Source organism: Tamandua tetradactyla, chromosome 9, assembly GCF_023851605.1.
Source record: "Tamandua tetradactyla isolate mTamTet1 chromosome 9, mTamTet1.pri, whole genome shotgun sequence".
Lineage (NCBI taxonomy): Eukaryota > Metazoa > Chordata > Mammalia > Pilosa > Myrmecophagidae > Tamandua > Tamandua tetradactyla.
The window spans coordinates 49,306,002-49,331,718 of record NC_135335.1 but is presented as its reverse complement, the minus strand read 5'-3'; the positions used below and the strand labels follow the sequence as shown (position 1 = coordinate 49,331,718).

Sequence of the window (25,717 nt, the reverse complement as noted above, 5' to 3'; positions counted from 1 at the left end):
TCAGTGTCTTTTGATTGGGGAGTTTAATCTATTACCATTTAGTGTTATTACTGTAAGGGCAATACTTTCTTCTACCATTTTGCCTTTTGGATTTTATATGTCATATCTAATTTTTCTTCTTTTTGCCTTTACGGATAATCTTCATTTCTACACTCTTCTCCACACCTCTCTCTGCTATCTTTTCTTATCTGTCTCTAGTTCTCCCTTTAGTATTTCTTGCAGAACCTGTTTATTGGTCACAAATTCTCTCAGTGATTTTTTTTGTCTGAAAGTGCTTTAATTTCCCCCTCATTTTTGAAGGACAATTTTGCTGCATATAGAATTCTTGGTTGGCAGCTTTCTCTTTTGGTATCTTAAATATATCATATCACTGTCTTCTCACCTCCATGGTTTCTGCTGAGAAATCTTCGCATTGTCTTATTGGGCTTCCCTTATATGTAATGGATTACCTTCCTCTGGTTGCTTTCAAAATTCTCTCTTTCTCTTTGACATCTGACATTCTGATTTGTAAGTGTCTTGGAGTACGTCTATTTGGATCTATTCTGTTTGGGGTATGCTGCACTTCTTGGATCTGTGATTTTAAGTTTCTCATAAGAGTTGGGAAATTTTCAGTGATAATTTCCTCCATTAGTTTTTCTCCTCCTTTTCCCTTCTTTCCTCCTTCTGGGACACCCACAACACGTTTATTCATGTGCTTCATGTTGTCATTCAATTCATGAATCCCTACTCATATTTTTCCATTCTTTTCCCTATATTTTCTTTTTCTTGTTGGATTTCAGATGTCTTGTCCTCCAGTTCACTAATCTTATCTTCTGCTTCTTGAAATCTAACATTGTAGGTTTCCATTGTTTTTTTCATCTCTTCTACTGTGCCTTTCATTACCATAAGTTCTGTGATGTGTTTTTTCCGACTTTCAGTTTCTTCTCTTTGTTCATCCCTTGCCTTCTTTATATCCTCCCTCAATTCAGTGATTTGATTTTTGATGAGATTTTCCATGTCTGTTCGAACATCCTGAATTAATTGTTTCAACTCTTGTATATCATTTGAATTGTTGGTTTGTTCCTTTTTGACTGGGTCATTTATTCAATTTTCCTAGTATGATTCATTATGGCTAGCATCTAGACATTTAATTTCCTTAATTAGTTTATTCTGGAGATTGTTTTTACTTTTTTACCTTAGATTTTCTTGCTGGATGCCTTTGTTATCCATCTGTTCTTTGATATTCACTTCAGCACTTCAGTTTATTCTAGATCTCTAGCTTCAGTTTTGTTTAACAGAGCATAATTTTTTCAGTTCTTGTTTTCTTGTTTCTTGTCCTGCCTGTATGGTGTTCCCCCCACCCCACCCAACTTAGGAGGGTCTACTTAGGTATTATAGACCCCAATCAGATTTTCCCAGACCAAACTGGCCTCCTATCAGGAGGAAAGAATCACCTGCATTGGTTTTCCCTAAAGGTGAGACCTAGCAGGTTGACAGACTTTCCTGTGAGGTCTCTGGGCTCTGTTTTTCTTATCCTGCCCAATATGTGGTGCTTGTCTGCCTGCAGTTCCCACCAGCATAAGATAATGGGGTGCCTTTAACTTCAGCAGACTCTCCCTGCTGGGGCCTGGTTGCGACAGTGGAGAGGTTTTAGGCTGCCTTTAATCCTTCAGTTTTCCAGTCCCTGGGGTCTGAATTCCTTGAGGGAGGGAATCCACCTGAACTGGACCCCACCCCTCTCCTGGGGAAGGCACAGCCTCCAGGGAATTACCTCCTTTCACCTAACCAGCCTCTTTGTCTCTCAAACAAGCTTAATTTCACCCTTGCCTGAGGCAGTTGGAGCCTGAGAAGTTTATCCAAAGAGCAATCAAGCCATAGAACATAGCCACAAAAAAGAAGAGAAAAAAAATCCTTTTCAGAGCAGGTCCCCTGTTCCTCAGGTTTGCCAATTAAGAGCTTAAGTTGATACGTTGCTCTGTGTATCTCTAGGTCCTATGTTCCCCCTCCTTTCCTTCAGGGCCCAGACCCTTTCAAGTATTTTGTGCTGTCTGATCCAAAAAACCTCTGAGTTTTTTTTCTTTTTTTCTTTTTCCATCAACCCTGCCCCCTCTGCGCTGGGACAATAACCAGCAACCTCAGTTATTACTCAAGGTTCAGTTGCTCTGGGGGCCTATTTTTAGTATTCAGAATTTGTGAATTAATTCCACAATTGGAGCTTGGTTGTGCTCAGCCCCTGCTGCTGGTAAAGTCCCTTTCCTTTCCCCTCTGGGAAGCAGCCTGTGGGGGAGGGGTGTTGGCCGCTGGTCTGGGGGACTCACGGTTCTGGGGCTCGCAACCGGTCCGGCTGGTCCAGACTGGGCTACACTGTGTGTCTGGTCACTGACATGGCCCCAACAGTTGTTCTGTTCTGTTCCTCGCTATTTAGTAGCTGCTCTGGAGGATGAACTAAATCCCACCTCACTACATTGCCTTCTTGGACCTTCTCTTCCTTCAATCTCCCAAATAGAATTTTCAGTTGCGTTTCCATGGAGTGATGTAAATGTGTCATTTTGTCATGTAGTGAAGTTGTCTGCCTGGACCAGTCACATACATTCTGTCCTTTGGCCATCCCCAAGCTTGGTTGTTCAGGGAAAACTCAAGGTGCAAAACGGTCATTCTTGCCAGAGACTCTGGAAACAGCCCAGTGTCTGCCCAGACCACTCACACTCACACTCACACTCATTCACACATGCCCTGAGCCAAGGCCTTCCCATGTGCTCAACATGGCAGCCCCAGTGGACGGGGGCAGAAGGGTGTGTGTGAGTGTGAGCACAGTATGTAAGTGTGAGCACAGTGTAGGGGAGGCATGTGTGTGCATGACTGTGAGGATGTGTAAGTAAGCGTGAGTGTGACTGTGCATGTGTGTGTAGTTGTGGGGTGAGTGCATCGGTGTGTGTGGGTGTGGGTATGAACATGAGCTTGTGGGTGTGTGTAACTACAGATGTGTGAGTGTGAATGAGTGGGTGTGCATGTGAGCATGTGGGTGTGGTTTTAGTGTGAGTGTGAGTATGGTGTGTGTGCATTAGCTCTGCACCCTCATGTACCATCACACTCACATGCATACAGTTTCACACGGTGACACACTCCTCCTCGCACACTCGGTGCACATGCACCCTGGCAACTGAGCGCCATTGGGCAGATGTTTGCTGAGTGCCTTCGGCCCTGGCTCAGGTGCTGTGCTAAGTACTGAAAGCGTGACAGAGGCAAGACATGCTGGCATCCCCGAAAGTTCATTCTAGAAACATCCGCCCGAGGAGGGCAGACCCTGGAGCCCAGGAAGCTGCTGTAGAGTGTGCGGGGGCGGCCCCCACATGGCTGGTGGCAGATGCGGGGCGGGCGGGTCTCAGCTCTGCGGCCGTGGCCTCCGGGGGCGGGAGTGGTGGGAACCCAGTGTCCTCCTTAGCAGCAGCGGGATAAGGTTTCCGGTGGCCCTTGGGCCCCAGTTCTGCATCACAATCATGTAAATCGGGTTTAATTTTGCAGGCTTAGGGACATGGGAAAGGTTTGTCCCAGCACCTGGAATGGTAGTGACTGCGTCTGACTAACTTAGAGCCCTAACAGCTCCATCCACCCGGGCCCCCTGCCTGACACAGGGACAAGAGACGTGCATGGAGCCCGTGGTCACTCCCACGGCCACACCAAGGGAACAACGGGCCCCAGCTGTGGAAGCCCTGACCATGGCAGCGTGCCATGCTGCTTCGTGCCAGGGGCTGCTGAAGTGCCAGCATGCACAGCGCACAGCCCCGTCCTGGCCTCTTGGGAATGAAGAGCTCCGAGTGCCAGCACAGCCCCGCGTGGCCGTCCCCACGCCCCGGCCCGCACCTGTCACCCCCACACCCGGCTCCCAAGCCCCCACCCCGGACCAACCGCTCGTCTTCTGTCTGTAGGCGTTGACTGTTCTAGGTTTTTCCTCTCAGTGAGCTCTTTCAGCTTTCGTCCTTGTGTCTGGCTGATTTCACTGCCCGTGGAGTTTGGGGCCCTCCATGCTGTCCCCTGCCTCCTCACTGTCTCCTGCCTCCTCGCTGGCTCCTGCCTCCTTGCTGTCCCCACCTCCATGCTGTCCCCCGCGTCCATGCTGCCCCCTGCCTCCTCGCTGTTCCCTGCCTCTGTGCTGTCCTCTGCGTCTATGCTGTCCCCTGCCTCCACACTGTCCCCCGCCTCCACGCTGTCTCCTGCCACTGGCACAGGCGATGCTGTTCTCCCCGCCTTCGGATCGTCCTGGTGCTGCCCAGTGGTCCCACTCCCACAGCGCGGCCCCTTTCTCCATGCCCTGCTCGGCGCCTGGCGTCTGTCCCTCTGCTCCGGCTGCCCCGGGGCTGGGGGTCTCTCCTGTGCTTCTCACTGGCCTTTCCTGGTGCCTGGGCAGTGGAGCATCGTCTCCTGTGCTCCAGGCTGGGTGAGTCTTCCTTGGAGAGATGCAGTCCAGGACCTTCGCCCATGGTGAAGTGGGGCCGTTGTCGTTCAGACGTTGGGTCCTTGGAGCTCTTCACAGATTCTGGACCCAGAACCCTCGTCTGGTGTGTCATTTCCAAATCCTTTGTCCTATCTGCAGGCTCTTTTCACTTTCTTAAGTGCCCGCCATGTGCACAAGCTGTACTTGTGATGAAGTCTGGCTTACCTCCTTCTCCTGGGCTTGCTCCAGGAGGGGCCCCGGCTCCTGGCTGTGACCCGCTGGAGCTGGACGCACTCCCCCCGCTGCGGCCACTGCCCTCCTGCGGGCAGCTTTCCGCTTGGGGCTTCCCGGTCCCTGCTGGCGGCGGTGGCCACGGGTGCCCTCGAGCGTCCCGTGCTGTCCCCGAGGGACGGTGTGTGTGCCGCTCGCCACGCTGGGCCTTCTCGGCCGGAGGGTCAGCACGGGACACTGCAGTGGGCGTGAACACAGATCCAGGACCGCCTGGCCGGGTCCTCAATTGGCAACTTCAAAATTTGCTTGGAAGCTGACCCAATGTCTGTGCTTTTTCTTAACTTTACTTTAAAAAAAAAAAAATTGTGACAGTTCTTCACACACACTCAGTTCGTACACACTGTGCGGTCAGTGGCTCACAGTGTTGTCACAGCGTTGCATGTTCTTCACACAATTGTTCTTAGAACAGCTGCATCGCTCCGGAGAAAGAAATAAAAAGAGAAGAAAAAACCGTCCATCCCATACCGCTCACCCCTCCCTCTCACTGGCCACTAGATTTCCATCTGCCCGATTTATTTTACCCTTTCTCTCCCCATCATTTATTTATTTTCCAGTTTTTTACTCTTCTGTCCATTTCCTGGATAAAAGGAGCATCGGACACAAGGTTCTCACAATCGCACGGTCACATTGCAAACGTGTGTCTTTACACAAGCTTCCTTTCCCTCGTTCCCTTAAGAAGAGAGAGGGCAGTGCGTCTGATCACAGCGTCTCCGTGGTGACCCCCCGCCTCCCTGTCTACTTCCCGTGAGCAGCCACCGGCCACCAGCTCGTAGGCTAACCCGGGCCCTGCCCCCTGTACGGGACTCTCTTGCGGCAAACACTGCAGCCTTAATTTCTGTTTTCCCAGGCAAATGAGTTAAAATAAGTCTTTTAAATAAGCGGTGACTGCTGTTGGGATGCGCCTTCATCACACGTGCCCCTCCGTTCACAGCTCACAACCGAGCCCAGGCCAATCTGCCTCAACTCGGTTGGTCCTTCTTAAAAGATAATTTCTCAGGTCAAAAATATTGAATGTAAAGAATCTGCTGAGTAAAAAGAGAAAGGAGTGTTTAGGGACATGGCAGGGCCAGCTGAGGCGCTCTCAGGCTGCACCCACTTTAGAGGGGCCCCAGGGCTGCTGGGACACACACTGGGTTGCCTTAAACGCTGGGCATTCCCTGTCGCACGGTTTTGAAGGATGGACGTGCGACCAGAGGTCGGCAAGGCCCGGCCCCCAGGGGTGACCCGCAGTCCCTGCCTGCGTCTGCTCTCCCAGCCCCTCCCCTGGCCCTTGCGTCCCCCTCTGCAGAGGCTCCAGCCCTAGGGTGTCTGCCCGTCCTGAGTTAGTGTGACCCGACTCTCAGCCCCCAGGCCTCTGCACGAGGGGACATGATGAGGGCAAGCGCCCGCCGTTGTGGGCACACGGGCCCATCCTCAGCACACCCGGAAACAAGAAAAGCGGAGTCTGGGCTTCCGGCGGGGTTGGGGCCGTGGAGGTGTGGGTAGGGAGTAAGGGCCACCCCTAGTTCCGCCCCCGCCAGCGTCTTCACAAAACGAAGGCAAAATAAGTGTCCTGAAAAGGTGGCCCGCAGAGAGTCCGCTGGCCGGCAAGCCCGCGCCCAGTCTGTGCCCCCGGCAAGCCCGCGCCCAGTCTGTGCCCAGAAGAGCAGAGGTATGCCGGGCGTCGCCCGCAGCGGGGTGGGGGTGGGTCCCAGTGAGACGGGGGGCGGTCCCAGCGGGGCGATGGCCCCCAGCCGTGGGAGGAGAGAAGCTGTACGAGGACTCAGCGTGGACTGGAATGAGCCCGGCTGGAAGGACAAGGACGGCCTGAGGTCACTGAGCCGAAGTGCCCAGGAGGGCAACTGCACAGACGCGGAAAGGGTGGAGGTTACGGGGGGCGGCGGGAGGGGGCCGGGAGCTCAGGCCTGGTGGGTGCAGAGCTTTGTCTGGACGCCGGGGATGGGGCAGGCGCTGTGACTGCCACCAACATCATTGGTTTACATGCAAAAATGGTCAAATTGGCAAATTTTACAACAACCTCGGAAGCCCTGGGGCAGGCCTCCTGGAGCAGGCCGTGTGTTGGGGCAGCCGCAGGGCACCTTATCATCCTGTGTGATAACAGTGCATAGAGGCCCGAGGGGCAGGCACGCGTAACGCCCAATCTCCCTGCATGTCGGCAGCCGCGGCTGTTTAGTTTCAGCTCCTGGGAAGTGGTTTATTTCTGGCTGCACACACACGCTCCAGCTCCCGGAGGCACCGCAGAGCACGTGTGAGACCCGGCCTCCTTCCCAGGCCTGTCCCTCCAGAGGGCCTGTGTGCGCGTGCATGTGTGTATGTCTGTGTGCCTGGCTGCAGTTGTAAGTCTACATGCATGTGTGTGCCTGGGTGTACACGTGTGTGCCAGGGTGTGCATGTGTGTGCCTGGGTGTACACGTGTGAGGTCTGTGTGCTTCGGTGCAGGTGTGCCTGTGTGCATGTGTGCTTCAGTGCAGGTGTAGGTGTGCCTGTGCACACGTGTGCCTGGTGCAGGTGTAGCCAGCAGACTTCCTCTAACACTTCCAAAGCCGTGAGCCACCATGGTCCCACGAAACACAGATGTGGTGGACTCCGCCCAGGGCGCCGTCACTGGGGCCCCAGGCACAGGGAGCCCGAAGAAGGAATGTGAAACGAACAAGGGCCGCCGGGCCTGGGGTGACCAGTCTCGCTGCCCCAAGGCCCACTGAGGTCTGGCCACCAGGCTAGGGCTGAGGGGTGGAACCAGCTGGACATCTCGGGTGACTGCCCCTCTGGTCCCGCCTGCTGCCCCTTCTCGCTCAACCTCTCTGGGCCCCATAAAGGGGGTCATGGGCACATGTGCGGAGAACCCCCTTTTATTTTTCCATCACTCGAAGTTGCACCTGGAAAGGGCCTGAAGCCCTGCCTGACCCTTGGATGTTGGGGTACCCATCCTTGCAAGGGACTTGGGGCCCCGGAAGCCAGTGGTCCATGGGGGCTCTGACATCACCTGCCTTGGCACTGGCCTCCGGGTACATCCCCTGGGCTGGTCGGGGCTGGCTGCGCCAGCCAAGAAGCGCCCTTTGTCAGGGGAGGCTTGGCGTGGCCGAGTGTGGCGGTGCTGGGATGCATGGGGACCCACGGTGCGGCCCCCTCCCTGTGCCAGGCCGAGGGGTGATTTGGGGAGTGCTGTCAGGAGGAGCAGTGGGTGGGCAGGGTTGGCATGGTGGCTCCCTCACAAAGTGAAGGCTGCGCGTGTGGGGCCCGGCCGAGGGCAGTGTGTGTGTCAGGCCCACGGAGTGGGATGCGGGGTAAGGGGAGCCCCAGAGCTGGGCTGCGGGAGGCTGACGCAGACGCGGGGGCTGCCCCGCCTGCGGCCCACCCGACCCAGAGCGGGGAGGGTGGGGGGGCATCACCCGCTCCCCTGCCTTCCAGGTGCCCACCAGGGCAGAGCCGTCCGCAAGGGCCCTGAGCTGCCTCTGGGTGTTGCCTCATGTCCAGAAGGACCTTTCTGAGGAATCCTGTCATCCTTTCAGGCCCTGTGCCTACCCATGGGCAGGCGCCCTTCTGAGGGACGAGGACTGCAGCTCCCCTCCCTCCCAGAACCTTCTGTTTCCAGAACATTCTGCCACCCCGAAGGGCGAGCAGTCTCTGCGAGCCGGCTCAGGGCTACTCCTGGACGCCTTTCACTACTGTTATTTTCAAAGTTGGTACTTGTGGCCACGGCCGGGTCGGGGAAGTGGACCTGGGTCCCGCCACCCTACCCTCAGTTTTCCTCTTTGTGCCCGACTGGAGCTGTGCCCCAAGGTCCGCGTCCTTTTCTCGCCCGAGGCTGCTGGAGCCCCAGCCCCAGGGGACTTGCAGTCATAATGCATGTTGGTCCCCTGTACAGCTGCCCGGTGCCCGGTGCCCCCTGACCCTCAGGGCCGGCAACCTTCACTGAGCGGGCATCCATCAGTGAGGGGAAGGAGGGTGGCCGTGTGAGCCGCGTGGGACCTGGAGGCAGGTGGAGTCCACCCTCAGGGGCTCCCTCTGCTCGTGCTGCAGCTCTTCCTGCCTGGGCTCGGCGTCCTTGGTGCGTTTCTGTCTGTTCTGTCCAACAAGGACACTGGCGAGCACCGCCCACGGCTTGGCAGGCCACAGAGCATGGGTGTGGCCTGTCCCACAGAGCAGGCTGTGGCTGCCCCTGAGTAGGTAAGAAGCCCGGGTAGGTGAGGGACCTCAGGCAAGTGAGGGTTGGGCAGGTGAGGAGTCAGGCAGGTGAGAGGCCTGGGAAGGTGAGGGGTTCCCAGGCAGGTGAGGGGTCCCCAGGTACGTGAGGGGTCCCTGGCAGGTGAGGAGTCAGGCAGGTGAGAGGCCTGGGTAGGTGAGGGGCACCGGCAGGTAAGGAGTTGGGCAGGTGATGGGCCCTGGCAGGTAAGGAGTCAGGCAGGTGAGGATCTCCAGGCAGGTGAGGGGTCCCAGGTAGGTGAGGAATTCGGCAGGTGAGGAGTCCCAGGCAAGTAAGGGTCCCTGGGCAGGTGAGGGTCCCCAGGTAGGTGAGTGGTCCCGGGCAGGTGAGAGTCCGCAGGCAGGTAAGGGCCCCCTATGGAGCTGAGGAGCCTCAGATCAGACCCCAGGTGGTGGAGGGCCTCCAGACAGGTGAGAGGCCTCAGAGCAGGTGAGGGATCCTGCCAACCAGGAGCCTAGGGAGGCAGAACTCCACGAGGGGTCAGGCCAGAGAGCGCCTCTTGTCCTTTCTGCACCCCACCCCTTTCTGAGCTGCTCCAGGAGGCGGCCCTGACTACAGGCGGTCTCTGGAGGACTCTCCCAGAGCTCCACCAGGGCAGTCAGAGGTGCCCAGTGTTCAGGCCAAGGGGGCCTGGGTGACGGGGCCTCCCTGCCTCTCCCCTCCCCACTCCCCCCCTTTCCTTTCCCCTCCCCTCCTCTTCTCCCTCTGCGGTCCCCTTCCTCTCTTCCCCCTGCCCTTCCCTCCTTCCTCCCCCCTCACACCTCCCCTTCCTTTAGCGGCCAGGCCCCCATGCCCACAGTTCACCCCCAGTGGCCCCCAAACTGCAATCCACGGACCTGAAGATGCGGCCTGCACCTGACTCTGTGCAACTAAGGTGCGCCCTAGCCAGACACGGCCCCCAGGCTCCTGCAGCCCCCAGGCCTGGGCACCTGCCCGCAATGCCCATCAAAATCGGGGCTTCTCTGCCCAATGCCTCCGGGGACCCCAGTGTTTCAAAGAGAGGAATAGTTTAGTGCTGGGCACAAAGCAGGAGGTCAGACGGGCATTGACCTAAAAAAATAGGCTGAACTGCAGTAACCCTGATGGCTTTATAAAATTAAAGACGGGCAGGCTGCAGGACAGCAAGCAAATGGCCCCAGGTGCTGTGATCAGAGGGGCTCTGGCTATTGAGCATGCACATGGACACACGCTCAGCCACAGCACGCGTGTAAGACAATGGCGGCCCTTGCGTGGTGGGCTGCCTTTCCCTGTTGTAATGAGGTCGGGGTGGGGGTTAAAGTCTCAGCCACCGCGTATGTGTCCGTTGCGCCCACTTTGGTTAGCTCCACCTTCGCTTCCCACAATAGCGTTGGACTTGGGGCTAATAAACTCAGGGGCTGTCTTTAGTGATCTCAGGTCTCAAGAGTTGAAAACAGGACAAGTGGGGGGATGAGTGGAGATCAGGCTCCAGGTTCTTACAATGACAGCAACACAACATAAAGGCTCTATCATTATACAGTCATTATCAGGGATCAAGGCAGCTGGGTACCGTTCAGACACCACTCTGATACATCAGGGATGTAAGGAAAGGGATCTCTAAATAATGATTCAGTCCTCGTAATCGCGTGTTAAGTCCTAGCTTCTCAGTTACACAGGCAACAGGAAACCCAACCAGCAGACCCGCCCTGTCAAATGGCCACGGTCCAGTGTGTGGACCCCGTGGAGAGAGGACAGGATGCCGCTGTGCCAGGGGCAGCTGCAGGTCCCAGGGGCATCTGTGCATTGGTTGGAGAGCTACGCAGCGGCCCCGCCCTTCGCCACAGCGCTGGCGAGCCCCTACATGGCAGCCATGGGCTCCTGAGTTGTAGAGGGGAGCCGGGCTGGGGAGACTCTGCCTGCAGGGCGGCAGCCATGGCCCCAGCTGTGGGACGCTCCCCAGGGTCGCCTGCCGTGTCCTTCTCCATGGCCAGGCGGCCATCAGAGTCACATGAACAGAGTGCTGGGCTCACCATGAGGAGGCGTCCAGGGGCCAAGCCAGAGCAGTGTCCGCTGCCCAGCAGGGTAATGGAACCCACCTCATGGGCAATTCTGAAATCTTAAGAGCCTCTGGAGGATGCTCTGTCATGCTGAAAACTGGTAGATCCAGCAAGCGTTTGCTTGCCTCTCCTCTAGAGCTGGAAGCCAGAAAGCCACAGGCTGACAAGAGGAAGCCTCTCCTCAGAAAAGAACCCCATGGGCTCAGTGACACCCACACGAGGGGTTGGAAACACTAATGAACCTCTACCTCGATACTGAGCCCCAACAGCTAACACCCTAAAAGACCGGCGGCTGGCCAGTGTGTGCCCCAGGTGCCCTCAGTGCCCGGCCAGCAGCCTGCAACCCCCGCTCCAGTGGTCTCTGCAGGAAATGAGGGCCACGGGGGAAGAATGCCACCGACAGAAAGGGGGAACGCAAACACGGACAGAGGGGAAACGCCAGCAGCAGTTGAACTGACTGCACAGAGAAAACCCATAAGGAAAGAGCAGGACATGGGCCTGGGGCCCAGGGCCCGGGGCAGGTCCTGCAGCTGGGGGTGGGCACTGGCCTGGCCCGGCAGGCCACAGTCAAGGCTCCCCTGGGGCGGTGGCTCTGGGACACGGACCCTGTAAGTGTCCACCAAACAAAACAGAGAAGAGGACAGAAAAGAAAAGCAGGGGACTAACGAGTGAAGGGAAAGGAAGAGGGGACTTGGGTAAGGGGAGGGGAGGTGAGAGTGGGGGCACAGACCAGGTACAATCCCAGACACTCTGGTGGTCCCAGAAGACTGGCGCTGGGGGCCAGGGATTCTGGGAGGGGTCGAGGCTCCCGCGTCCACGCGAAGCTGGCCCTTTAGACCCGGCCTGTGTGCATGGACACCCGCCTGCCCTGGCTTCCACTTGTGGCTGGGACTGTGCCAGGTGCTGGAAGTCACCTGGCCAGGAAGTCTCCACCAGATGCACTGTGGATTCCTCGGCACCGCGCCTCGGCCTGCAAGTCTGGACACCCCCACGCCCACCCGGGTGTCCTGCCCCCCTACCCCTCAGAGCCAGGGAACCCGAGCTCCGGTTCCTGTCTGCACTCCCTCTGAGTTTCCTCTCACCTTTTGAAGTTTGAAATCCCTGCCAAGGCCGGACCCAGCAGCCCCCCCCCACGCAGGCCAGTTCCTGAGCCCACCTGCCCCGAGCCGGCCCCCGGGAGGACAGCCCTCCAATCAGCAGGAGGCAGGCGGACTTCCTTTAGGTCTGTACAAATCGTTTCCATCCCTGGGACTCCATAGCGACGTCCGCTCCCACTGGGAGCTGGCTCCCTTTGCTGTAGCAAAACGTTGGGGTCCTGAAGAAAGTGCTGTAGAGCTGCAGTCTGCATCGCGACTCCAGAAAGCTTCCGGGAGCGTCCCGGGACCCTGGGGCTCCCCCCAAGGGAAACCAGGCTAGATAGGGCAGCGAGGTCCCGCGGGGAAGCTCCCTGCGCAGGTAGGCGCGGGGAAGCTCCATGCGCAAGTACTTGGGCGCGGGGAACGCCGCTTCGGCTCTGTGCTGGGTGCTGCCTGCGCGGCACCGAGCTCCAGAGCCCCGCCCCAGGAGAACCCCGTTCCCTTCGCCGGAACTCCCCGGGTCCGGACAACAGAACAGGGACGGAAGCTGGAGCCCCACGCCGCAGGAGACCCCAGCCACCCCGGGACCAGAAAAGAGCTGTGTGGTGCGGGTGGGGGGGCTGCTCCGCGGGGCGTGGCCTGTGAATGCAGAAAGTGGGGCGCCGCGCCGGAAAGGGAGGGGGACCTGGCCTGTAGGGGCGGGACTGGCGCGCGGGGGCGCCCGGGGACACCTGCGAGCGCGGGAGCGCGCGGCGGGCGGGACAGTCACGTGGCTGGGGGCGGGGCCGAGGGGCGGGGTCATCGAGCCCCGCCCCCACCTCGGACCGGCCTGGCGTAGCCGAGCGGCCGCTGCGCGGGTCCCGCGGGCCGAGGCGACGGCGGCGCCATGCCCACCAGCTTCACCGTGGTGCCCGTGGAGGCGCGCTGCGCTGCGCAGGACGGCGGGGACCCGGCGGCCGACAGCCCCGGGGGCGGCGCGGGGCCCGAGGGCGAGCGCGCGGGCTCTGGTGAGCACAGGGCGGGCCCCCTGCGAGACAAAGCTGGCGCGGGACGGGGCGGGCCCCCTGCGGGACAAAGCTGGCGCGGGACGGGGCGGGACACGTCAAGGTCTGCGGCCGCTTCCCTTCCTTCGCCCCCTCCGCCGCGGGGCCCTCACTCCGCACAGGTCCTCCTCCCTCCTGTCCCCCTCTCTTCCCTCTGCCGGCACCCTCCCTCCCCGCAGGACACGGGGTCCGTCCCGGGCTTCGCCGGCGCCTTGAGGCGCCCCTATGTTCCCCGCCCGGGGGCAGACCCCACAGGTGCCCGGGAAGCACACTCGCTGTTGTGACTCAAGTGGGACGGGGTGAGACGCAAGCGTAAGTGCGCTGAGGAAGTCCGGGGGGGCTCAGAATCCCGGACCCCGTGGGCAGCCGCGAATCCCTCGGCGCCTTCCTGCTTCCTCCCCCGCGCCCCGCCCGGCTTCCCTCTCCCCCGTCGGGCAAAGGGCCCGGGAGCCAGATAAGCTGCCAGGCCTGACCTTGGACAAACAGACCCTCCGGGTCTTCCCGGCCGGGAGAGGGGCGGCTCCGGGACAGGGCCGGGCTGGGGAGGGGCTGCTCCTTCCTGCTGCCTCCGGCGCTGCTCCAGCCTGCGGGCGGCGGGGCCGGGCCCCCAGGTCCTGCCCCGGGAGCACGCAGACGAACCCCCGAGGCTCCGCTGTCTTGGGTGACCTGGGGTCCTCACAGACCTCCCCGGCCGGGTCAGAGAGGTCAAAGGGAGCCTCGGGCACACGCCTGCTGCGCCCCGAGCCAGCTACCAAGCGAACGCAGGGCCGGTCCCCGGTTCCCGTCGCCGTGTCATGCCCCAGTCCCCGGCCTGGCCCGGGAACGTCCTGGGCGCCGTGGCCTTCCCTGGCCAGTGCGTCACCCGCGCCCAGATACTGGACTCCAGTGCTCCTCCATCCCTCCCTGGCCCGGGCATCTGCCCGGACGCACTCCGCTGCCCTCCGTGCTCAGGCGCGATTTGCGCCTCAGCCATGCTCGTTTCTCGTATTCGTGTTCCAGTCCCTTCTGTTTCCAGTAGCGCCCGGCTCTCTCTGCACGATCAGCTCGGCCTGGCTGACGGTGGGTAGGGGCCGCCCGCGGCTCAGGCCACACATGCTGCACAGCCCCGACGGCTCCTGGTCCCGGGCTGTGTGGGCCTCACACGTTAGTCTCGGCTGAACCCCACGCCGGCCCTGGGAATCGGGAGATCGCGCTGCGTATTTCCTTTGAAGGCGCGGGCAGGGTCCCGCATGACCTCCGCGGAGGCCTGCTGCCCTTTGCTTTCAGAACCCCTGTCTGGCGGCGTCCTGTAGACGCCAAGGCCCGTGCAGTGCCATGGCACCAGTGTCTGGGGGTGGGGCTGGGCTGGGAAGCAGCTGTGGGTGTTGGGTTTTGGTGGGAAAGTGCTCAGATGCCCTGGAGCCAGGGTAACACCCCTTCCGGAGTTCAGCTGAGCGTCAGGGGCCTGCCCAAGGTCAGTCTCCAGCTCACAGAGCTGCTGACCTGGTTGTGGATCTGCTCCACCCTCCAGGGAGGCAGGACCCGTGCACCTGGGTCCCTATGGGCGCCTGACGACCTGAGCACCCAGGTATCTGGGTATCTGGGCAGACTTCCCGGCTAGTATACATGCTGAAGCAAGTTTGGGGTATCCAAGCTGAGGTGTCCCTGCAGAGTACCTGGGAAGCGGTGGCGTGCGCCCTCCTGGGCAAGGGGCCAGGATGGGCCTGGTTTTCCAGAGTGTATGGGGTGACGGGGTCAAGGAGAGGGCGGGTGCTCAGCAAGCCCACCCTCAGGTCTGCCTGCCCTGGTGGCGGCTGAGGGACCCTCTAGCCTGTGACCCTAGAGCTGGGCTGACCATCACTCTGCACTCCCCCCATCCCCTCCGGCCTTCCTGGCTTCAGGTCAGCAGCATGGCGTCAGACGTTTTGGGCCAGTGGAGGCCTCAGGTGCTGTGGTCATTGGTAGCATGGCCCGTGATGAGGCTGAGCACTGACCTTGAGCCATCCCTCTGCTGTGAGCCTGGCCTGGCTGCAGGGCCTGTGGCTGTGCCCTGTGGAGCACCCCCTCTCCCCAGAGAGTGGAGATCGATGGGGCAGGGTGGGGGGCAGGCCCAGCCCCCATTGAGTGGTGCACACTGGGGTGAGTTGGGGGTACCCCAGCCTGCCCCTGGGCCCTCCCCAGCTGGGTGGTGTGTTCTGGTGCCAGGAAGGCCCCACAGACGTGTCCTCCCTATCTCTGCTTCACAGCAGTGGGTGGGCGCCCCAAGAGACTTTTCATTTTGCTACTTAGTTCCTGTCTCCAGGTGAAGAAGTTCACACCCGTTCCTTCCCCGCTTTCTCCTCACGGGAAGCAGCCTTTCTTTTATGATTTTTGGTTACAGGTGTGCTTTCAGGTGACCTGGGCAGAGCCGTACCTCGCTGCACCCTTGGCCGCATCTCCTGTCCTCCCCAGGCCAGACGGGGCTACCCCAGGGGGCTCCAAGGCTGGGGCGAGACCCCACACTGGCTGGTGCCCCCTGCCCTGGACCCTGATGATGTGGCCGGCAGGCCTGTGGCCCCGCTGCCCAGGAAGAGGGCCTTGTCAGCGGCACCCAGACCCCCTGGCTTTCGCTGGGTCAGCATGAGGCCCTTGGAGGTGGGCGCTGCTGTCCCTGCGACCAGGCAGCTTTGTGTCCTGGCCACTGCGCCTTGGGGCTGCCCTCCTGCGGAACTTTCCACCGCCTCTTTGTTCAGCCTCCTTGTCACGTGCTCCTCCTCGTTTCCGTTTCTTTCTCAACTGTTTAGATTCCTTTTCCCTGACCTGGGGCTCTGCTGCTCGGCTTGTGTGGGTGGCCCCGGGAGCTTTGTCCACGCCTCTCTTTTACAGAGGTGGCCCCTGGCCGGAGCAAGGGGCTCCTGGGAGTGTGGCCTCTGTTCTCGTTGGGGTGTGTGGGGGCAGACTGGGCAGCAGGCGGGGGCTGAAACTGTGAGCAGCCAGCAGGCAGGGCCGGTGGGTGGGGTAGGCAGAGGCAATGGATGGGGGCTGGGGCAGGGGCCATGGGCAGTGCCGTGAAAGGCTGTCATAGCCCAGCTCCAGTGTGACAGGGTTGGTGGGCCCAGGGGCCAGTGGGGGCCTTACCTCCAGGCCACAGATATTTTCTGCTGGGTGGCCGTGGCCGCTGTACTCTTGGGGCTGACACTGCTGCATGGGCAGCCTGGCCCTGTCCTTCGGGGCCAGCCTGCTGGGACATTGGCATCTCAGGGGCACTGGGGTTAGTGCAGAGCCAAGTCTCCTCCCCCGGTGAAGGGCCTGAAGGGCAGCAGCCAGGCCCAGCTCCTGGGGAGGACTTGGGGGCCAGGACCCACAAAGGGGAATCGCCAGCAAAAGGGGAGGACTTGGGGGCAGGACCCACAAGGGGGAATCGCCAGCAAAGGGGTTCGGTGTCATGGGGTGGCTCATGGTGTCACATGTGTTGGGGCTCACAGAACTTCACCCATGCCAAATTCAGCTTACAGAGGCAAAGGGGGCGAAGTGGGGACACACCCCAAACTGTGAGACATGGCCACAGGGCCTCTGATAAGAAACCAGGTGGGGCAGGCCCTGTGTGTGTACAGGTTTGTGCAAGTATGCATGTGTGCGTGTGTGTGAGTGCACGTGTCGGTATGCACATGTGCGGGTGTGCAGGTATGCGCATTTGTGCATGTGTAAGTGTGCATACATGTGCATATGTACAGAATGCAGTGTGCATGCATGCACAGGTGTGTTTCGGTATGCATGTGTGTGTGCAAGCATGTGTGTGTGTGAGGTACATGTGCACATATGTGTAAGAGCACATGCATGTGTGGACATGCATGTGTGCGGGTGCATGTGTGTGCACGTGTGGCCAGTCCCCTGTGGCTGTGGAGGAGGGCAAGTTGTGCCGAGAGCCTGCTCCTGCACCTGCCCCTGCTCCTGGCTGCGTGGGGTGCTGGTGGCCTCTGGCCTACGGTCTGTGACCCCCCTTCTGGGGAAGCCCCAGTGCAGCCTTCAGGGAAAGCCTCTTGTTCTCGTGTCCGAGCTGTGAGCCTGGATGTGTGCCCGGCGGCAGCTGCCCCTGGGAGCTCAGATGAGGTACAGCCATGCTCTGGGCCTGAGGCCTGCACCCCCTGAGGGCTGGCAGCACAGGCAGCGCCCAGAGGCGTGAGGCACGCTCTAGGGTACGGGCTACGGCATTCTCCACTCCTTCCACAGGGATTCGAGGGGTGTCTGCCGGGGCCCCCCCATCTCTGGCTCTAGGGCTGCAGTGGACAAGGGCCTCTGCCCTCGAGTGTGCTTAGGAATGGGGAGGTTGGGGGTTCCCCAGGAGGTGGTGAGCAGGCCCTTGGGCTGCACCCCAGCGGGGAGAGCCGCAGAGCCAAATGGGGGCAGAGGGCCCTTTTGGCGGGTTTGGGGAGTGGCAAAGAGGTTGGACGGCAGCTTGGGGTTCACAGCCCTGAGAGGGTCCAGTAGGGAGAGGCCAGGACCTGCTGAGCTGGGGAGGGGACATGGGGCTGCCTGGAGGCTGAAGGGGCTTGGCCTCGCCCGGGAGCCCTGCTGGGCCGTGGCATGTGGTGGGCCATGGGCACGCTGGCCCTTTCCGGGCACCAGGCACCGCAGAGCCTGTATTAGAGGCCCACCCCGTCCAGGGAGAAACGCTGCGGGCTGAGAGCGAGTGTCTCAGGGCCGTGGGCCAGGCCGAGGGGCAGAGAGGTGGCCAGAGGGCCCAGGGGTAATTTCTTGGACTGGGTGAGGTGGGGGGGAATGTTTGGGATGGGCAAGTTGGGGGTGCTGTCTGGGGTGGGCAGTTGGGGGGCCTTTCCTGGAGTGGCCAATGTGGGGGCTAAAGCCCGGGTGGCGGGCAAGGTGGCAGTGTGCAGTTTGGCGTGCCTGGGCACGCAGCCAACCTCTTTGTGCTCAGGGTGGGTCCCTGTCGGACCCATGTGCCTCAGTGGTGCAGTCGGTGTTTGGTACGTGTGGGTGGCGTGCCAGTTGGGGTGTGGGTGTGGCTGCCATCACATAGGGCCGGTGACCGCAGGACCACTGTGTGGCAAGCGGTGGCACCTGGATGCTGAGCGTGTGCTGACATTCATGCAGGTGTCCGCACACCTGCACTACCACCTGTACTCTCACCTGCACGGCCACCTCACACACCTGTGCTCACCTGCTCTCCTTCCTCACACACCTGTGTTCACACCTGCCCTCCCACCTTACTCGTACACCTGCACTCACACCCGCTGCCTTCCAGGTCCAGGCCTCTCTGGGGGTGGGTCTCGCCCTGGGGCTCAGGAGCTGGGGTCCTTTCTGCCCTTCTGGGGCATGGCCCAGCTGGATTCTGGCCTGGTACCTGTCCAAGAGTCAGTCAGCAGGTAACCCTGGAGGAGGTGGGCAGGGTTCTGTGGGACCTGCTGGGAAAAGGGGCGACAGGAGTGAGGGGTTTCCTGATCTGGGGCACCGGGGGTGGGGTGGGGTCCCAGCCGGCCACAGTGCGTGTGTGTCCTCAGACCATGCCGGAGGCAGGGGCGTGGCCGGAGCCTGGGGGACGAGGTGTCCTGCGGTCCCGAGACCTCAGGTTTCCTGGCCAGGCCTGCCTTCTGCACTGGGGGCCTGTGACGAGGGTACAGGGCAGGCGGGCTGGCACATCCAGCTGTCCCCGAGCTCGGGGATGAGTCTTGCAGGTGCTGCCTATTGCCGAAGGCCTGGCTGCTGTGCCCGCACCGTGCCAGCGCAGGCTGCCTCCCGTTCCCATGGGCTTGGCGTGCCTGAGGGTTGTGGTTGAGGCTGCAGAGCCCGTGGGTGGTAACAGGTCCACTCTGGAGATCAGGATGCCGGGACCTTGAGGGAAGACCCTCCGTCCCCAGCTCATGGGGTCTGCTCAGGCCACAGGGCACCCAAGGACTGCATGGCCTCGGCGCGGGCACCCCTGGGCAGTGGGCAGCGGGGCTCAAGTGGGGGCAAGCGGCTGGTTTTGTGCAGGTGTCAGGGGCTGCTGCGGGGGCTGGGGGCACCCGGTTGGCCGCGTGGGCAGAGTAGAGCAGAAAGAGTTAACACCTCTCCTCTGTGAGCAGGAGAGACGCTGCCCGCCCCCTCGTCTGGGCTGTACAGATAAGCTCAGAGCAGCACAAGGGACCCAGCCATGCGGCCACCCTCGGCCAGCCGCACCCCCGGACCCTGTGCTGGGGCCTCAGCCGGCACTGCAAGGGGTCTTCACCCAGGTGTGCTGGTAAGCAGGCCTGGAGCCCAGGCCCTGTGTGGGGGTGACCCGGAGCCCGGGCCTGTGTGGGGGTGACCCGGAGCCCGGGCCCTGTGGGGGGGTGACCCGGAGCCCAGGCTTGTGGGGGGGTGACCCGGAGCCCGGGCCCTGTGGGGAGGTGACTCAGAGCCTGGGCCTGTGGGGGGGTGGCCCAGTGCCCGGGCCCTGTGGGGGGGTGACCCGGTGCCCGGGCCCTGTGGGGGGGTGACCCGGCGCCCGGACCCTGTGGGGGGGTGACCCGGAGCCCGGGCCTTGTGGGGAGGTGACTTAGAGCCTGGGCCTGTAGGGGGGTGACCTGGCGCCCGGGCCCTGTGGGGGGGTCACCCGGAGCCCGGGCCTGTGGGGTGGGGGGTGGCAGGAGGGCCATGTCCCTGGCGGGCAGGTGTGTGTCATGGATCATGGTCTCTGGGTGCCTACAGGGTATCCAACCCCGCCCAGCCCTGGACAGGCCCTGTGTCCCCCATGCCACCTGTGCCCCTCTCCCAGGCAGTGGCAGGGATTGTTTCCTGAGCTTGGTCATCCTCCAGGAGGACACAGACCTTGCTGCCAGCGACTCCGCAGTGAAGGACCAAGGAGTCTGAGGGTCTGGGGAGGGTGGCAGCCACGGGTCCCGGTTATGGGAGCCTCTCCCTTGCGCCAGGCGCAATACGGACAGCGTGTGGCCCCCGGGCGTCCGTGGCCCCCGGGCGTCCCCTGCACAGGATCTGAGACCCGACCACCTGCCTGGGGGCTGCCAAAGGTCGCCCCGGAGGCTTGGGGAGTGCTGCCTGGCCAGGCCCTGTCCCTCCTCCAGTATTTCCTTTGAGGGCTGCCCGCTGGGGTCACCAAGTCCTGCACAGAGGCCGCTGTCACCCCTAAAAAGATGGGCCACGTCCTGTCCCTCCGGCAGGGTCACCGGTGGTCTTGAGGCTCCAAGGGGACCCAGGTCCAGGGCGCACTGCGGGTCTCCAGGCAGAGACGGGGCTTGGGGGTCAGGGGTGAGCGCGGCAGGCGGGTGAGGGGTCTGAGGGGCTCCTCTACCCGTATTGGCCCCCACTCGGCTGCTGAGGAGGGTAGGGTGGTCAGGCCCTCCTTTCGGCACAGCCTGGGGCCCTGGACTGGGCAGCAGTGAGGTCGGGGGCGACTGGAGAGCCAAGGGGGTGGGTGGTACTGCCCATGGAGGCCATGTCTGCCCCTGGAAAAGCGGCGGACCTGAGGTCTAGTGACTCTGGAGGGTGGCCTCGAGCCACGGAGGGCCACCTGTGGGGGCCACTCCATGGGGCGCCTTGGGGGCTGGCGGAAGCGAGGCCAGGATGGCAGACGCTGGGCAGGGCACCGTGGGCACAATCTCCTCCCCGAGCTCGGAGCAATAGCAGGGCACTGCTTTGTCCTCTCTCCTCTACTCCCAGAGTAGAGGCAGTACCCTCCTGAGCCCTGGCTGCACCTGCACCCCTTCCCTTCATGAGTGGAACCCCGAGCCCTGTGCACCCTGAAAAGTCCGATTTCTGTGTGTTGCCCCAGGAGGGGTGTGAAGTGGGGTGGGCCGTGGGAGACAGGCACACTGTGAGGTGGTGCAGGCCATGGGAGAGGGACATACTGTGGAGTGCGGCAGGCCGTGGAAGAGGGACACACTGTGGAATGGGGCAGACCGTGGGAGAGGGACACTGTGGAGTGCAGTGGGCCGTGGGAGACAGAGGCACACTGTGGAATGGGGCGGGCCATAGGAGAGGGACACACTATGCAGTGCAGCAGGCCGTGGGAGAGGGACACACTGTGGAGTGCAGCGGGCCGTGGAAGAAGGGCACACTGAAGTGGGGTGGGCAAGAGCGCCATGGGGACTCATCGACAGGTGCATGTGGCCACCTCCGTGTGGCCTTTGGGCCCTTGAGTCTCAGCCGCAGGCCGCAGTGTCCCCTGCCCGGCCGAAGCACCCCGTTCAGCAGAGCGTCACCCCCAGGCCCCTGGGACCCCGCGGTCTGCAGCTTGTGCCCTGCGCTTGCTCACGCGCTGAGGTTTGCTCTGGCTGTGGGCCCCGCACTCTGGGCTCTTCCTGGGACTGCACCACACTCCCCGGAGCCTGGATCTCTGGAACTTTCTGCCCCCTCCAAAAGTCTCATGAGTCAGAGGCTGGCCTGGGGACAGGGGGCCCCTGTCCCGGTCCCAGTCCCGGGGGTCCCCACAGCATGTGGCGCGGGTGGGAGCGAGCAGAAGGGCTAAAGATCGTGGGTGGGATGGGGGGCTCTGGAATGCGTCCCTCATCACACCCCCCAGAATAAGTGATTTTAAGAAACAAACTCCTACTGAGAAGAAGCATTGCTGCCCAGAACTGCCCCCCAGAGGCGGCTGCTGCTGCATCTTGGTCTGCTCCGGCCAGTGAATCGCAGCTTTAAAGGCCGCAGAGCCATGGGCTGGGGCGTGGAGGGCGGTCACTGCTGGGCACGACTGGTCCCCACAGCCCCTTCAGGCTGTGTCCTGTTGAGTGCGTCGGCAGCTGTCCGTGGGCCCCAGCTTGCGGTGACTTCCTTTTGGCAGACAGTTTGGCTGTTGGGCATTTTCTTACCATTTTAAGAAATTCAGTATTTTTCATTCTGCAAATGCTGACTTGAGGAAGGAGTCACAACTTGGTGGCTCAGAGACCGCCAACCAGGTGGCCAGCTGTGTCTGGCAAGGGGCATTGGCGCCCTGGTTAGGCGGTGCCCGCCCCCTCCTGAACCGGCCTCGCCCTGCTGCTGTTTGTGGGGACCCCCAGCAGCTCTCACGGGGGATGGCACAGCCTGAAACCCCCCATCCGAGTTCTCCTGGGGTCCCCGTGACCGGGAGACCCCAGGTTCTGTGAAGGCCTGGCCGAGGCTGGTGGGGCTGGTGCTGGGCGAGGGTTTGCAGGTGTCTCCAGCGGGGCCGGGGGCGCTTTCCCTCCATGCGCACGTCTGGGTGGTTGGCCTGTGCTTCGCGGGGTGGGGGCCCTGGGGTCGGGGCTGCCCTGCACCCGGGAGCGCTGGCCCAGGCGCAGCCTCCGCTACGGGGCCCCGCCCAAACCCGACATCTCCGTGGTTTCTTCCTGTTTCATGCTGAAGCTGACACCAGGTCGTCTCCCCCCGCCCCCCCAGGAGATGGCGCCCCGAGGGAAAGCAGCCCCTTCATCCACAGCGGTGAGGCAGACGGCACCGACTGCGGCGAGGGGAAGAACATGGCCCTTTTCGAGGTGACGCGCGGGGGTCAGGGCAGGCTCGGCCCGGCTGCAGGGGACGCGGCACCCTGCCCCAGTCCGCCGGCCGGCCCTGCCCCACGTCCGCCTGGAGCTTCGGCGCCCCAGCCTCTGGGTCACCCACGGAGGAGGCTGCCGTGCGAGGCGAGGGTCCAGGCGCTGCGGCGTTGCCGGGGGTGCGGGCACTGACCCCTGACCCCTTTGCGGCCCCCAGGAGGAGATGGACAGCACCCCCATGGTGTCGTCGCTGCTGAACAAGCTGGCCAACTACAGCTCGCTGAGCCAGGGCGTGGTGGAGCACGAGCAGGACGAGGAGGGCCTCCGGCGGGGCGCCAGGGTGGGCCAGGGTCTGCGGGGCGGGCGTCTGTGCCGGCGCGGGACCTAGGAGACCCTCCTCTTTTTGCTTCTTTATTTTTATCTTTTTCTTTTCTCGAGATCCTCCTCTTTTTAAATGTTGCTTTGTGGTAGCAGAGACGTGCCTTGATGCCCAGTGCCACCTCAGTGTTCTCCCCATGCAGGAGCCCCACCCTGCCCCACCCCCTCAGGCAGGCCCCGCCCTGTTAAGTACTGCCCGCCCCAGGCCCGGCCAACCCCAACACCGGCCCCAGGCCTCCAGGCCATACTTCTGGCCCTGTTCTAGATGGTTCTGTCACTGAGACCAGCGACGGGGCCTGCTGTGTGGCTCCTCCACGGCACGGGACTCATGGCAAGGACACTTGGCGGGTGACACACGAAGCCACGCTCCCCTGGGCGCGAGCCGGGCCGGCTTAGGGTGGGCGGCCTCAGGCCATCCCCGAGAACCAGGGCCCAGCCCCCGTTTCTGCGATTCTGTCCTGGGGCCCCTCCCGGGTGTGCGGCCCCTGAGCCCCGAGGGTGCAGCCCCTTCCCCCGCTGCCACCGCGTATGGTCCGAGCTCTCTGTCCGCCCCTCGCCTGGGTGAGTCCCTGGGGCCGAGACTCCCGAGCCTGTCCTGTGGCACCGGCCGAGCTCGGCACTGAACCGCACGGGCGGCCGCTGTCTTGCAGGGCCCGCGCATGGGCACCTTCGTGGGCGTCTACCTGCCCTGCCTGCAGAACATCCTGGGCGTCATCCTCTTCCTGCGCCTCACCTGGATCGTGGGCGCCGCCGGTGTGCTCGAGGCGCTGCTCATCGTGTCCCTGTGCTGCGCCTGCGTGAGTGCGGGGACCGCGGGGCTGCGGGGGGCCTTCACGGGAGACCTGCCGGCTGGAAGGAGCAAAACAGTGCGGGAAAACCACAGCCCCTCTGGCCATCCTCCAGGCCACGCCCCCTGCCCCCACCAGGCCACTGAGGACCATTACGCTTGAAGGTCATAGGGACACGGGGTCCCTGGGAGGCCGTGCCCGCAGCCTCTCCCTTCTGGTCCTTAGGCATGAACTAAGCTGCAGCAGGGTGGGGTCACATCCCCAAGCAGGTAACACAGCTGAGGGTCGTGGCCCTGAGCTGGGTGGCCTTGGTGTCACTTGCAGGAGTGCACCTTTAGGGTTCAGGCGGGTAAGGGAGGGTCAGTCGGGCGTCCTCGGCCTCACGTCCCAGTCCCTGCAGCTGCCCTGGGCTGTGGCTGGTGGCCCCCGTGCCCCTCCTGAAACACCATCCTTTTCAGACGATGCTGACCGCCATCTCCATGAGTGCCATTGCCACCAACGGTGTGGTCCCAGGTGAGCGCTGATCCTGGCCGGCCCTCTCGCAGTGCAGGTGGCCTCTGGCCTCCCTCGAGGTGTGGATGTGCTGGGGACTCGGCCACCTGCGGCCCCTCTGCACCCCCCAGGGGCCACGCCGTCGCCTCGCCCCGCACTTGAGGTTCCCGTGGGGACAGGCAGGGTGGGGCCTCGCTGTGGGGCCCCTAAGACCGTGTCCGGAGTGTCAGCAAGCTGGGGGCGGCACCCAAACTCAAGGGCACTGCCCCGAGCGGCCTCTGGAGGGGCCCTTGAAGTTGGTGCCTGAGGAGTAGAGGCAGCCGCCCCAAGTTTCCCCAGCCTGGGCCACGCTGCGCTTTGTGGGCTCAGCCTGCGGGTGGGCTGGGCAGTGGCGGCCACTCCCTTCGCACTCTCCTGCCGTCTGTGCTGACCTCAGTAGCCACGGGTACTCGCCAAGCCCCACTGTCCACAGGAGTACCAGCACGTGGGTGGCCGGGGGCCCCTATCAGGCCGCGCCCATGTGAGCTGCCCTCGGGTACTGCAGGGTCAGGCCTGGGGCTGACGGGGTCCCCCATGTGGCCCCCACAGCTGGAGGCTCCTACTACATGATCTCGCGGGCTCTGGGGCCTGAGTTTGGGGGTGCTGTCGGTCTCTGCTTCTACCTGGGCACAACTTTTGCGGGTGCCATGTACATTTTGGGGACCATTGAGATCTTCCTGGTAAGTTGGGGTGGTGGGGCCCCTCCTGGCCTCCCCCAGCCCTGGGAAGAGGGTCCTGGGGTCCCCTCCTGGTGGCTTACACCTCTGGGCCATGCCCTACAGTGTCGGGGGGGCCCTGTGGCACTTGGGGAGCCCTACAGCATTTGGGGGGCCTTGTGGCCTCAGGGAGCCCTGTGGCCTTGGGGTGCTTTGTAGTATGGCCGCGCTGCCCCGAGTGGCCTCTGGAGGGGCCCTTGAAGTCGGTGCCTGAGGAGCAGAGGCTGCACCCCAAGTTTCCCCGGCCTGGGCCACAGGCCTCAGGGAGCCCTGCAACCTTGAGGGTCCCTGCAATGCCGGGGGCCCTGTGGCACTGGGGGTTTGTGGCATTGGGGGCTCTGTGGCCTTGGGGGGTCCTGTGGCATTGGAGTGGTCAGAAGTGTGGAGGGCCCTGTGGCCTCGGGAGCCCTGCGGCCTTGGAGATCCCTGCAGTGTCAGGGGCCCTGTGACATTGGGGGGCCCTGCAGCACTGGGGGGCCCTGCGGCACTGGGGGGCCAGGTCCCGCAGGTGCCCTGCAGCGTGTCCACCCGCAGACCTACATCTCACCGAGCGCGGCCCTCTTCATGGCGCCCGGGGCGGACGGGGAGGCCGCGGCACTGCTCAACAACATGCGCGTCTACGGCTCCTGTGCGCTGGCCCTCATGGCCGCCGTGGTCTTCGTGGGCGTCAAGTATGTCAACAAGCTGGCGCTTGTCTTTCTTGCCTGCGTGCTGCTCTCCATCCTGGCCGTCTACGCCGGCGCTGTCAAGACCGCTTTCGCCCCGCCCCATGTCCCGTGAGCACCACCGCCCCTCATTTCACCTCTGACCCCTTGTCCCCACCTTCACCCTGATCCCTCGCCCCTGACCCCTCTCTC

General features: G+C 62.2%; 1 protein-coding gene across 3 annotated transcripts in view; it reads left to right on the top strand.

The window, feature by feature from the left end:
• The window catches only part of SLC12A7 (solute carrier family 12 member 7), a 73,602-nt gene that overhangs the window by 33,343 nt on the left and 14,542 nt on the right, over positions 1-25,717 (top strand). The window contains exons 1-7 of one of the 3 annotated variants that reach the window (XM_077116799.1): positions 12,849-13,004; positions 22,353-22,447; positions 22,665-22,787; positions 23,476-23,622; positions 24,072-24,126; positions 24,694-24,824; positions 25,395-25,636. In XM_077116799.1, the coding sequence (XP_076972914.1) occupies positions 12,884-13,004; positions 22,353-22,447; positions 22,665-22,787; positions 23,476-23,622; positions 24,072-24,126; positions 24,694-24,824; positions 25,395-25,636 (914 nt within the window). In that variant the 5' untranslated portion in view covers positions 12,849-12,883. Of the gene's footprint in view, positions 1-12,848; positions 13,005-22,352; positions 22,448-22,664; positions 22,788-23,475; positions 23,623-24,071; positions 24,127-24,693; positions 24,825-25,394; positions 25,637-25,717 lie in introns of those variants that run through there. The other 2 variants (XM_077116800.1, XM_077116798.1) reach the window with 2 other exon arrangements.